Genomic DNA, 13973 nt, shown 5'->3' on the forward strand with positions numbered 1-13973 from the left:
ATGAATTTTGCTGCAAAAAAAACGCCATAGTATACTGTCAAGTCCACCTCTCTTTCCCTCCAAAGGACGCGAGGACAACTCAATTTAAATTTCCAACTCAAACTTTATTTTCCTTCTAGTTGGTTGGTCAGAGTATTTCAATAGGTTGTAAACCTTTAAAGACAGAGAAACACCGTTCATATTATCAAACACAGAACCAAAAATTTGACATATTAGTCAGTTAACCATTTAAATCAACCAATCATACAGTGCAGTTAACATACACTTGGCCATATAAAGAAACATTCCAAATCACCAAAAAAAAAAGCAAATAAACATTTCACCAACCATTGGCGTCTTTGGACTGAATCCATGAGTGGACTTGGAGCTTCTTTGTTCTTTCCTCGTGTCTCTCTTCTGAAGATTGTTTGCCAGACTGGCTGAGCTCCCCCGAGTCCTTCCCAGGTGCTCTAAATCAGTGCTCACTGATCAGGTGTCAAGCACCAGGTGTCAGGTCCCTCCTTGTTGCTACCAGCGCATTCTGGGAAATGTAGTTTTTTAGGTCCCATGTCTTGAGATTCAGCTCAATATATACTATGTCGAAAAAAAATTATGATTTTTCAACATATAAAAACGTGCCATATGATGAAATAATGTAAAGGAGGCCATGAAAAACACTCCAGAAAGGTTTTCTTTGAAAAAAAATCATTATGAACTTTGGCGCAAAAAAAACGCCATAGTATACTATGTCGAAAAAAAATACGATTTTTCAACATGTTGTAAAAACGTGCCATATGATGAAATAATGTAAAGGAGGCCATGAAAAACACTCCAGAAAGGTTTTCTTTGAAAAATAAATCATCATGAATTTTGGCGCAAAAAAAACGCCATAGTATACTATGTCGAAAAATGTAATTTTTCAACATGTGAAAACATGCCAAATGATGAAATAATGTAATGGAGGCCATGAAAAACACTCCAGAAAGGTTTTCTTTGAAAAAAAAATCAGCATGAATTTTGGCGCAAAAAAAAACGCCATAGTATACTATGTTGAAAAATGTCATTTTTCAACATGTGAAAACATGCCATATGATGAAATCATGTAAAGGAGGCCATGAAAAACACTCCAGAAAGGTTTTCTTTGAAAAAAAAATCATCATGAATTTTGCCGCAAAAAAAACGCCATAGTCTACTATGTCGAAAAATGTCATTTTTCAACATGTTGTAAAAACGTGCCATATGATGAAATAATGTAAAGGAGGCCGTGAAAAACACTCCAGAAAGGTTTTCATTGAAAAAAAATCATCATGAATTTTGGCGCAAAAAAATCGCCATAGTATACTATGTCGAAAAATGTCATTTTTCAACATGTTGTAAAAACGTGCCATATGATGAAATAATGTAAAGGAGGCCATGAAAAACACTCCAGAAAGGTTTTCATTGGAAAAAAAATCATCATGAATTTTGGCGCAAAAAACACCATAGTATACCATGTCGAAAAATGTCATTTTTCAACATGTTGTAAAAACGTGCCATATGATGAAATAATGTAAAGAAGGCCATGAAAAACACTCCAGAAAGGTTTTCATTGGAAAAAAAAATCATCATGAATTTTGGCGCAAAAAAACCGCCATAGTATACTATGCACTCAGCCAAATCAGTTCATTATCAAGTTCTCGGATGATACTGTTATTCTGAGTTTGCTTACCCACAATCCAGACAGTCATAAAACTGCTGTGGATAAATTTGTTCATTGGTGACAACAACAAACTGCAGATTAACACGGAAAAAAATGTTGAGATGCTCCATTACATGCCACCATTAAACAGGTCACCTCTTTTAAGTACCTTGGTGTGCACATTGACAGCGAACTCAGCTGGCACACACAGGTGGCAAGTGTTTGTGCCAGAATCCATGAGCGTCTCCATTTCCTCAGACGACTCAGGGTTTTTGGTGTCTGCAGAGAAATCATGATGATCTTCTATTGTGCAACCATTGAATCCATATTTAGGTACGGGATCACCTGCTGGTTTGGGGCTCTCATAGTCAAGTCAAAAACACAGATTCATAACGTGGTGAAGATGGCGAGTAAAATCATGGGTACACCCATTCCACTAATGCCACAGGACTTATTTATACAGGCCACCATCAGGCAAGCAAACAACATTCTTGCTGATCCATCCCATGTCCTGTTCACAGAATACGAGTTGTTGAATTCAGGCAGGAGGTACAGAGTCCCGCTGTGCAGGCTCAACCATTTTAAAAACTCTTTTATCCCTGTATCAGTCAGGCTCATTAATGAATGGCTAGGTGCAGGCAGCAAAGGGAGGTAATTGGGGAGGAGCGACATGTATGTATGGCAGAATGTGTGTATTTTAGTCTGCTTATTTATTTTATTTTATTTCTTTTAAACTTATCTTACCTTTATTATATGTCATTTATTTATGATGTATTTTTTAATATCATGTGTTCTGTTTTATTGTGTTGCAGTGCAGCTCGATGTCTTGCCTTGTCTAAGACAAATTTCTCCCATGGGAGACAAATAAAGTGAACTTTGAACTTTGAACTTCATGTCGAAAAATGTCATTTTTCAACATGTTGTGAAAACATGCCATATAATGAAATACTGTAAAGCAGGCTGTGAAAAACACTCCAGAAAGGTTTTCTTTGAAAAAAAAAAAAAAATCATGAATTTTGGCGCAAAAAAACGCCATAGTATACTATTTTGAGCAATGTTTCACACATGAAATATTGCTCAAAAACGGACTAAGGGATTTTGATGAAATTTTCAGGGAAGGTCAACCATGACACAAGGACCAAGTGATTAGATTTCGGATTTGATGCAACTTATAGTCTAGATCCATGGCTTTGTTAAGGATTTCCCATTGCCAGATATAGCTGCCGGCACCACGTCGCTGTAATCATGACGTGAACAGTGTTAGTTACCTGCTGACGATCACGTGATTGCGATCCTACTACAAAATGACCATGATTTATCAGTTGGAAATCATACAAAGAACAAATAATTAAACTGTGGGGTGTTTCTGAGTCCCATCAATTCCTGCTGTCTTCTACATATTTAGGTCACCCAATGTAGCAAACCCCACAGAGACACATTAGGTTCAGCCGTCAACTTTATTTTGAACACAAATTCACCTTTCTGTCCTTCACTCATTTCTTCACCATCAGAGCTTGTCACCATTCCAGCTAGGAGCTTAGACACATTCTTTGCTAGACAGCAACAGCGTCGAACCGTTTTCTTTCATCTTTATATGAATTTTCGGACTTTTCAGCAGCATCTTCATCATGTCAAGAACCCGCTTCTAAGATAAACACTTCCTGGAATGGTGATAAAATAAAAGCCCGCAACATTAAAAATACGTCTTCAAAATAAAAGCATGGAGGGAACGTTTATTTTAACACTAGCAAAACAAAGGCTTGCCAAAAGTGATGCACTGATCAACAGACCTTTGTAAAAGTAATTTACACGCAATTCGGTATCCATACATAACATGCACATGCATAACACATTTTGTATGAAAGATTTCATGCGTCGGAAATGATACGTCAACTGAGCAGCCTTGGTGGAGCACTGCGCTCTCTGTGTTTTTCTAGTTGTATTTCCAATGTTTGCGAATCTGGCGCCTTTTGGTCCTTTTCGCTCCCCGTAGTTGCGAGACTCGGCGCGCGACGCAGCGGGTACTGGTGGGAGATTTGTACCTGCTCAGAGGAAGTGTGCTGCTGAACCGTGCTGTGTTTACACCACAACAATGGCTCTCAACTACCAGGCGTCGACTCTTTCCCTGACTTTGCCGATTTCGTGCCAGATATGTCTCGGAAAGGTAACTGCTGTTCTATTTTTAAGTCGTCCGTCAGCCGCTAAAAACGAAGAGGATGTGTTTACTTGGGATAAACATGACCCTTCTCAACGGTCAAATGTAGCTAGCTAAACCGTTTTTAGCCGCATAGTGCACTGAAATTTGTGTTTCGTCGTGTTATTGCAACTTTTAAGCAAAGTTTCTACTTAATCTACTCATGTTTTGTGTCTGTGCAGGTTAGGCAGCCGGTCATTTGTGCCAACCACCACGTGTTCTGCTCGTCCTGCATGGAAATGTGGTTAAAGAAAGCTAGCCAGTGTCCCTCCTGCAGAGTCCCCATCACGGCAGAGAACCCCTGCAGGGAAATCATCGGTGAGCTAAGTTGCACACAAACAAGGAAGAACAGACACAAAGCAAGACAAGAGGGGTAATGTGAGGCTTCGTCTGCCTTGCAGCATCGTGAGTCACCGTGACTTCATGTTCAACACAGCATGTTGTTAAGTTTGCAGTCAAGTTTCGGCAGCTGTAAGGTTTGTTTTATCAATAGCCCGAAGTTGATGGTTTCAGCTCATAAATGAAGTTTCTTGCAAACCTGAAAAACTCTGTCACTAGGTCATGCATGAGAATAAATGTTTGCCGTTCAGAAATTTGAAGTAATTTGGACCGTGCTGTCCACGTTTAATGGAAAACTGACTATTGCTGCAGTATAGCAAACTTGAGATGAACTTATCATAGATAAAACTGTACTGCTTGATCCTCAAACAAACAACTTACAGTAAAGAGATGGCTGGCAGGGATATACATATCTGGGGTGTTATTTGTCTTACATTTATACTGTTTAATACATGAATGAATATCTTATCAGAAATGCACAAAGAGTGATGGAGGTTTGTGTCTAGTAATTGATGTTACAATGCATGCTTGCATAGGTAAATGTGGGGTTATAATTCTGTAGTTCTTGATGACACAAACTTGTTGTTTTCCTGCATGCTTTCCTATTTTGTTGATCTGATCGCATTAGATTTCTTCTCAAAAGGACTCACATCAGGCCACACAAACATGTAGGCACATAGCTCTAGTAATACATCCATACTGTAATACATCCATTTGTGTGAGAGGATAAAAGAATGGAATATAAAAGCTCTGTGAAAGAGGATGGATATGATACCCTTAATCCCAGCTGTTGAATACATCTGTGCGGAAAAGGGAACATGAATGTCAATCCACTCATCCAAAATGTTAGCGTATTACTTAAGGGAAGGCAACAAGTACAGGGCTTAAAGACTCATGTTTTCTCATTAAAATTTAACTCACTGTTCTGCAGGTAAGCTTGGAGTCACATTAACCTTGGCCTGCATTTCAAAATTCTACTAATATTCTATTTGTTTTGGGTAACAGTTCTGAAGTACCATAACTAAGGTGTCACAGAATCCGCATAAAAGCCAAGGGACTTTACTTTTAATGTTATTTTAGTACATGTTTCATTGTCTGTTCTACTAATCTTTTATTGTGCTCATGTTTTTCTGTTACAGGAGGATCAAATGAGGGTGATCACAGTGACAGTCCTTCTATGAGGAAATGTCTCAGAAAAACCAGAGGAGAGCTGCTTTTACGGGAGTATGAGGTATTGGCTCATCATGCGGTGTGTTTTCACAGCTAAAACAAGCAGGTTAAGGCTTCTGAACAGACTTTTCAAGCAAGTTATCACTGCAAAAACATGAGAACAGGCCATCAGGTCTGCACAGTTCAGTGAAGCTTCAGTTGCAGCCACTATCCATTGTTACAAATTTTTCTTTTAAGATTCATTGAATATCTTGGAGAGCAGTGTATTGTTAGAGTATATTGTATTGTTAGAGTATATACATTGGAGCAAACACAAAAAGAAATTTCAGATAACATAGTGTCCAGTTTTTAATTGGGAAAAAAAAATCACTTTATTTTAAAATAGCTGCAGTTAATTTCAGCACTGGTGTAAGTGTTATAAAGACACAATTATCGGATTATTTCTAAATCCTGTTTTCAAAATTTCCCTAACAGGAAGAAATAGAAGGGCTAATGAGAGAAAACGAAGAGCTGAAAACAAAAAATCACAGTCTTGAGACCCAACTGAGGACTGCTTTGGATCCCTGCAGCATCAATACAGAGCAACCAGATGACAAAAGAGTGGCTCCGTTTGTCCTGGAAGAATGGACAAACAAGTTGCGAGCTGCCACAGATGTTTGCGATAAAGTAAAGCAGGACATGGATAAGCTGAAAGAGGTATGCAGCCAGCAGTATATAAGATGTTACATGCTTTCTATACTACATTATATTGATCCTTTAAAACACAGATGTGCTGTTTTGCTGACAGATGCAGATAAAATTATCTGCTTTTGTTAGCTGTGGAAAGACTATTCACTGATGCATTCGATGGTATAAATTTGAGCTGCACGTAGTTATTCTCATTATTACTTCATATTGGGGAATAGAAACACGATGACAGTCTTTGTTATTTACCCTTTTTTTTCTATACTTAGAATGGAAACACTGACAATATAAGTTTAAACAAAGCTAGCTTGACACCTCTGTGTGCATAGTATACTAGGGTTTTGGTGAAATAAAACCTGCTTCTGCTACTATAAATATAAACGGAATATTTTTTACCATCTTCAGGCAAATAAGGCATTGCGATCTCAAAATGTCGACCTTGTACAAGAAAATATGAGGTTGAAAGCTGAGGTGGCGAGCAGATCTCCTCAAAAGTAAGTATTTTTGTTGTGACACCCAAAATGTTCTTGACTTTTTCCAATATGGTTCAAGCTTTTGGCCTCCATAAGCTTGTTTTTCTCTCATTTTAATCCTAACATAGTTCCATACTTAGTGTTTCAATTATTCTGAAAATGTACCATTATTCTGAGAAACAGTTGCTGTCTGATAAACTTAAACAAGAGTGGGTAGCTTTTTGGGTTTGGGATGTTGGAGGTAGTGGCATGCAGAGAAAGTTGGTCATTTCTGCTTCATCTGTCAAATGATCTGCAGACATATTGAAGAGTATTTTTATATATAACTCAGTTTTAATTACTTTCCTAATGAGTTTTCTTGCATGAGGTACATTTACAAATGTAGTTTTTTCAAAGGCACAATAACACTCAGCTAAATGTTATTCGACTTTTTTGTCATGATTTAAAGATGAAATGTTCTGTCCCCAGGTTTGGTCGATATACAGTGGCTGCACTGGAAGCTAAAATTCAACAGTATGAGCGTGATGTAGACCACTTGAAAAGGGCTCTGGAGCGCAGTGACCAGTACATTGATGACCTGGAGTCTCAGGTCAGAAAGTCTGAGAAGAAATGTCCTGACGTGCAGGACGCATGCGGGACGAGCACAGCTGCAACAGACGCTCTGACACAGCAACAGAAAATTAACATGATGATGAGAAGCTTGAGTGACAACGAGAGGGAGTCAATCTGCAGCAATCCTGAGGCAGAATGCCAAACATTTTCTAGGAATCACAGTTTGATGTTTATGCCATCTGCAGATCATGAAGACTTTAATAAGAATCTGATTGGAAACCACAAAAACGAGGGATCAGACAACACCTCCTTGGACTTTTTACCCACTACTCCGTCCACTGCTTTCCGCTCCCTGACTCTGAGGAGCCCCGGCATCCGTGAAAAGAAAGTTGCATTTAAACCTGCGTCCCACCTGAGGAGGCTCAATTTTGAGGAATTTCCTAGTCCTAGTAAAAGCAGCATGACTTTGGAGAACCATTTCAGAAGTCTTGAGAAATTCCACAAAAGCTTGCCTTCAAAATACGTGGAACCCTCAAAGTCTGTGTTCTGGGATGGCTGGCAAAGATCCAACACTAACGACCAGTCGTATCCAAGTTCAAGTAAAGCAAGCTCAGTTAAGGAGTCTGCATCTGCTAATGTTGTAGGTGATGAGCCTGATGGCTTCCAGATGTCCAGCGAGGCGTCCATGGATGCAGCGTACCTGGACAAAATCTCCGAGTTGGACTCCATGATGCTGGACGGAGAGAGCTCCAGCAGCCGGGGATCACAGCTCTCCTTGGTTTCCTCCCCTACCACTGACTTAGACAATACTCTGGTCCCAGAACCCCAAAGATTCCCTGATGTCACATCAAACTATAGTAGCAAACCTGCGGTACAGTGTGAACCTAAGAACCCCCAACCGTTAGAAAACACTGATAGCACCTTGAAAAACAAAGACACCAAAAGAAGATCTGCAGAGGAAGGTTTTGCTGCACTAGTGTCAGGCAGGAAGAGTGGCGCCCATGTCCCTGGCTGTGAAGGACCCTCTCAGACTGAGGAACTGTCTTTTGATCTGCTGTTTGATCCTCTGGATGAGGTTAAGGCCGGTCCCTCAGGCTCTCTCAGTCCAGCAAGCCAGGACCATGATCATGATCACGCAAACATCTCCTCTCCTTCCTCCGGCTGCACTGGTGGCAAGTCTGTGAACACAACAAGAGAAAGACACGCACTGAACAGCAGTCAGCCAATAAAGAGAAAATCTCACAGTCCCTTTAACACAAGCAGCCCCACAAAACTCTCAAAGCTGATGTAAAGGTTTCAAAAAACCCAACCTGTGTGTGTTCTCATAGTAGTGTTTTGGTCAGGCTTCACAACTGGAAGGATTAATTGATGCTTCAGAATAAATGTATAAATCTGATGCTAGGGTCTAACTTATTGTCTCTTATTCTAATTTGCCTGTTGTGATATGAATCAGGTCAAAATAGGGCAGGACTGTTGGATAGTTTTTGTGCTGTAGCTCTCAGTGGCAGCTAAATAACTTTTAGGGCCCATTTTTACAGTCTGAAAGTCTGTCTGTGCAGTTTTACGTGCAGTTTGTTGTTGTAACATCACATTTGGTGCTTAGACAAATATAGTTTCACCCTACATGTCTGTGTTTGGCATTTGAAGCTACTGAGCGGACGTCACGGTCTTCGTGGTAATCTTCTGCAGTACTGAAGACGGATAAAGAAGACTATCATGATAAAGATCAATATTCTGACTGAAGTTGCAATGTGTGTTAGCAAATAAAATAGTAATGCAAGAAGAAATGATGTATGAAGCTTTGTTTTGTGCTTTTCTGCATTTTCTTTGTTTTCTTTTGCAGTGCCTTGATCACATGACTCAGGTAATCATCCCCTTTGAGAATTCACAGGTATATTGGTTTAGCATTTTGTGATGATTTAGATTTTTAGTGGACAAACAACATACTTTTCACATAATCATATTCCTTTGTTTTTTTTTCTACTTTACTCAACTTGCAATACATTAAACAATTGCACAATTTGTTGGCATTAAAAGTGGAAACAGCTCCGGCTTTTAATGTCGATTTAAAAAAGTCATGTAGCCTGTAATGACACACATTAAAGACCTCACTCACAGTAATTCCATTGGTGCAGAAGGCACCGTATTTATTATGCAAATTTAACGATATCGTGTATATTTCACATACCTCTAATCGCTGCATGAAATTTTAATTGGGCAACCGTTGTGGTTTGAATAAATGAAGTGTTAATTCATTGGGATTAATTAATTTAGGTAAAGACTGCGTACAAGGTTATGCTGGTGTATTAAATCAATTTGTTTAGTGCTCATCTGGCCATGATGGGCTTTAATAAGGCAGCAGGCTCATTTACTTTCAAGGGTTAATATGAGGGATGCATTTAAAGATTTGGTGTAAACAACTGATAAATTCATTCAAATTAGTAATGTTTCTACATTTGATATTGCTTTGCTGAGCCTCTGTTTTAGAATGAAGCTAATTATTTTTCACATTTTTGTCTTGTTAACCAAATAATTCCATAGGAGGAAAGAAAAATCCCATAGATAGTAGCAGCACAAATAAACAGCTTTCAGTCAATGGTTAACGGCCTTAAAGTAAAGAATAAGGCCTTACAGGCATTGGGACTGTGGCTGGATGGAGGGGAGAGAGCCCTTAAAAAAACGCAGGCGTCTAGTCTCCAGATGTTATTGCCTGCCCTGTGAGCAGTTTTTATCTGTCAGCCTGCTCACTGTTCTGGCAGTTTATGTCTCGCGAGAGCAGCCGAGCACGGGCTTGACGAGATCTGAAGCGCTCAGGTGTAAGAGCCTCTCTCATCCCCAGCAGTGGGAAACAGTAGACAGATAAGTGCGTCTGAGAGACTGCAGGCATCTCTGTGATCTCCGGGCTCAAGGCTGCTACTCGGCGCACTACACAGCGAACTACACCGCATCATTACCGGATAGGCAAAAGGATCACTGTGTGTCTATGACTATTTTCCAGCTCTTGTAGCCGTTTCCACCCCTTCTTTCCCGTGCACTTTAATTGGAGAAGCTCGCCAAGATGATGTCCATGAACAGCAAACAGCCGCACTTCGCCATGCATCCCTCCTTACCCGAACACAAGTACACCACCCTGCATTCCAGCTCGGAAGCTATAAGGAGAGCCTGTCTACAAACTCCACAGGTAAATTATCAACCGAAAAAAAAGAGAAAAAACTTTCACTTTGTCCTTTTTCTTGCCTTGGCTGCTTGTAGTGCTGAACGCTGTCTGTGCGTAATAACAAGGGCTGCTCCGAGGCACATTCAGCCAAGACGAGCACTTAATGTTTTTTTCATGTATTCCACAGCAATCACTCGGAGAGTCTGTGATCTTTTTGAAAGCATGCTCACGCAAAAGCCCGGCTTTACTGTTTTTGTATTAATTTTTATGACTTGCCGCTTCTGAAGGAATACTCCGACTCTGTTACGTCGCCAAAAGTCCCGACTGACAGCTACATTCGTTTATACTTTTTCTTTTTTCCTGCTTTCTTCCTTTCCACTCTTTTCATATTTCCTACCCATTTCACACCCTTTCGTTCTCCCCTCCTCTTCCCTGTTTTGTTTTATTTTTAAATTTCCACCCTCTGCAGCTACAGAGCAACATATTCGCCAGCCTGGATGAGACCCTCCTGGCCCGGGCTGAGGCTTTGGCGGCCGTGGACATCGCCGTGTCCCAGGGCAAGACGCACCCGTTCAAGCCCGACGCCACCTACCACACGATGAGCACGGTGCCATGCTCGTCGACGTCCACCGTGCCCCTGGCCCACCACCATCACCACCATCACCACCACCACCACCAGAACCTGGAGCCCCCGGACATCATGGACCACCTCACCTCGCCGTCCCTCGCCCTCATGTCCAGCGCGCACGACGGGGCAGGTGGCGGCGGAGGAGGAGGTGGAGGAGGCGGCGGCGGCGGAGGTGGCGGCGGAGGGCTCATCTCCACCTCCTCCGCTCACCCGCACTCGCACATGCACGGCCTGGGTCACCTCTCCCACCAGGCCATGAGCATGAACTCGCCTCTCACCCACCACGGGCTCTTACCGGGCCATCACGGCGGCGGCCAAGGCGGCCCGGGGCTCACTAACGCCGGACTCCCCTCCATCAATGACTCGGACACGGACCCAAGGGAGCTGGAGGCTTTCGCGGAGCGCTTCAAGCAGCGGAGGATCAAGCTGGGGGTGACCCAGGCGGACGTGGGCGGCGCTCTGGCTAATCTCAAAATTCCCGGCGTGGGATCGCTGAGCCAAAGTACAATTTGTCGATTCGAGTCCTTAACTCTGTCCCACAACAACATGATTGCGCTCAAGCCCATCCTCCAGGCCTGGCTGGAGGAGGCCGAGGGGGCCCAGAGGGAGAAAATGAGCAAACCTGACATTTTCAACGGAGGTGAAAAGAAACGCAAGAGGACCTCGATAGCGGCGCCGGAAAAGAGATCTTTGGAGGCTTACTTCGCCGTGCAGCCTCGGCCGTCGTCCGAGAAAATAGCAGCTATAGCTGAAAAGTTGGACCTGAAAAAAAATGTGGTGCGAGTGTGGTTTTGTAACCAAAGACAGAAGCAGAAGAGGTTGAAATTTTCCGCTGCCCACTGATGAGCAAAGGAAAGGAAAACAAAAACACACACAAAAAAAGTTGTGGGACTGAATTTGGGGACCAAGGGACACTAAAGACACCATTTTCAGTCTTTTTGTCTCCAGCGATTTTCCACGTTGATGCGCAATGGGCTTTAGATCCCCATTTTATGAGGCTTCATATATCTTGTTTATTTTCACGTTATCGGTGAATGTGAAGTATGCAAATAACAGATTACACAAAATTTCGCTCAGTTGTTACGAGGGAAAAAAGTTTTAGCGACATTGCCTTTTAAAAAACATGTGGAAAGAGGTAATTTGCTTGATACTATAGCGAGTTATTTTCTCCTAATAGGCCTATTATTTGAAGTATAGCCATTTACGAATTACCTCATTGATTGTTGAACTGTGTTCTTGGGTTTGATTTCTTTTTTTCTTTTCTTTGTTGTTGTTGTCGTTCTAGAATAATTCATGAATCTGTTCATTTATTCATCCGTTCGTTTCTTTCTGATTTGGAGGCTGCTATGAAGTCAAATTTAGTTGCAAACTTTAAATGGCTAACGAAAAAAATGTAGGCCTGCATGGAATCCTAATTCACGGGGAGTAATTTAGCCTCTTCTGGGCTGTCACATCTACAGATATATTTATTTTGAATTTGCACAAAAAAAGGCCCTTTTAGGTTTCTAGATCGGTTAAATGGTTTTGTATATACAGACATCACTTTATCACTTATCAAAGGTGAGCTCCTGTGTTTTTTTTCGGGGGGGGAAATAAATTATAAGGGTCTATTCGATGCCACAAGGAAAAAGTTTCAGACAGATCAGAGCACGAAAAAGCCTTGTCTGCTTCATTAAGGAAGGGAAAAAAGATGATTTCATGTGTTTCAGTTTGCAGTGCAAACACTCTATGCATTGGGGGAAAAAAGAAATCACTGCTTACAGTAGAGCTGTCTGCTGACAGACCTTATTTTGTGGATGGTGTAAGTCACTGTTAAATGCCTGTTTTTTCACATTAAGATCACCACGTTGTTTGTCGTGTTAATTGTTACGGAAACGTTGTGTAAGTAATATTTTACTTTGTGCACAAGTATGTTTACAAAACTTGCGGCGACATGTGCATCATTGGAAGAAAAAAAATGTCCCACTGTCTCCTTCCCTCTCTCACAACTTCTGCACTCTCCTCTGTTGTCCTCTTTACTTTCATTGGTACTATTCATCCTGTAAGCCAAATTCAACAGGGAGGTGTGTTCCAGCAATCTTCTAATAAATCAAAGAAAGAAAAACGTGCTTTTCTGGTTGTGATTGGGCCTCCACTGGACGAATTTTGATGTTTTAATCTGAATATTGTTGCATTAGTTCAAGGGATTAACTGCACATTTTTATTTTTTGGATGCATGTTTTTAATTTTAGGCTCAATTTTGGGATGATTTCAAATTTGATTGCATTTTTACAACCGAGAAAAGATGCTCATTAATCAAAAGTATGCTTGGATGTAGCTAAAAAAAAATTCCTAATTCAGGAGCATAACGTCACAAGATAAATGTTAAGAATTGCCAAAGCCTTCTAAATAAAAGCCTTATTGTGCCAACTAAATAATAATAATAATAATAATAATAATAATAATAATAATAATAATAATAATAATAATAATAATAATAATAATAATAGCTTCAGTCAAAGTGCTAAATTATTTTTTTATGCCGCACCAGAACAAGTTAATTGATCTTCTCTCTGTATTTTTAATAAGTGATTAAAATAGGCAAATTGCGATGCTGTATTTTACCTGTAGGTGCATTTATTTTGAAAGTTTGCACCTCTAACAAAGGCTTAATTACAAAATAAAAGGGCAGCTAAATGAAACACCGATTTGCATGTCTGGAATTCCTAAATGAGATCAAGTTCCCGCTCTTTGCTGCACGGAGCATCAGGCCCAACAATCAACATTTAATGAAGTTTCACAGCAGAGTCAGAATAACTCAGCAGCAACATTAAAGCGACGCTGACATCAGACAGAGAGGGGCGGGGGGGGGGGGGGGGAGTTTATTATTTATTTTTAAATGGCCACAATGTGACCTCCACGCCCTCCTTCAAATATTTCCGTTCAGTCCTAACTTGCAGATATTTTTTTCTTTTCTTTTTTTTTCTCTTTTTGGTGGGCTTCACTTTCGGCTGCATTTATAAAAAACGAATTTTTAAATGCACGTAATGCAATATTAATCGGGATTCGCTGATATAAAATGCAATACTTTCAGACAGCTTTCGGGGGTTTCGGGGGAAGCAGGCGGATGAAGGAAGTCG

The 13973-nt window shown here is 40.7% G+C and overlaps 2 protein-coding genes across 2 annotated transcripts; both read left to right on the forward strand.

Moving 5' to 3' along the window:
* The first annotated feature begins 3661 nt into the window (after positions 1-3661).
* obi1 (ORC ubiquitin ligase 1) lies at positions 3662-8856 on the forward strand. Its single transcript, XM_023261267.3, has 6 exons — positions 3662-3821; positions 4034-4169; positions 5330-5421; positions 5835-6056; positions 6450-6538; positions 6986-8856. Exons 1-6 carry the CDS (start codon positions 3750-3752, stop codon positions 8358-8360), a joined length of 1986 nt encoding a protein of 661 aa, XP_023117035.2. The 5' UTR covers positions 3662-3749; the 3' UTR covers positions 8361-8856.
* A 1029-nt stretch (positions 8857-9885) lies between these two features.
* pou4f1 (POU class 4 homeobox 1) lies at positions 9886-12962 on the forward strand. Its single transcript, XM_023261294.3, has 2 exons — positions 9886-10250; positions 10696-12962. The coding sequence occupies exons 1-2, from the start codon at positions 10128-10130 to the stop codon at positions 11695-11697; spliced, it is 1125 nt and encodes a 374-aa protein (XP_023117062.1). The 5' UTR covers positions 9886-10127; the 3' UTR covers positions 11698-12962.
* Positions 12963-13973: the final 1011 nt, after the last annotated feature.

Source organism: Amphiprion ocellaris, chromosome 1 (assembly GCF_022539595.1).
Source record: "Amphiprion ocellaris isolate individual 3 ecotype Okinawa chromosome 1, ASM2253959v1, whole genome shotgun sequence".
NCBI lineage: Eukaryota > Metazoa > Chordata > Actinopteri > Pomacentridae > Amphiprion > Amphiprion ocellaris.

Bases quoted from the DNA above. Each gene is read 5' to 3' on its own strand.
- obi1 (XM_023261267.3), top strand. From the start codon at position 3,750: ATGGCTCTCAACTACCAGGCGTCGACTCTTTCCCTGACTTTGCCGATT. The intron at 3,822-4,033 runs GTAACTGCTGTT...GTGTCTGTGCAG, and splicing joins GCCAGATATGTCTCGGAAAG to GTTAGGCAGCCGGTCATTTG. The intron at 4,170-5,329 runs GTGAGCTAAGTT...TTTCTGTTACAG, and splicing joins CCCCTGCAGGGAAATCATCG to GAGGATCAAATGAGGGTGAT.
- pou4f1 (XM_023261294.3), top strand. From the start codon at position 10,128: ATGATGTCCATGAACAGCAAACAGCCGCACTTCGCCATGCATCCCTCC. The intron at 10,251-10,695 runs GTAAATTATCAA...CACCCTCTGCAG, and splicing joins CCTGTCTACAAACTCCACAG to CTACAGAGCAACATATTCGC.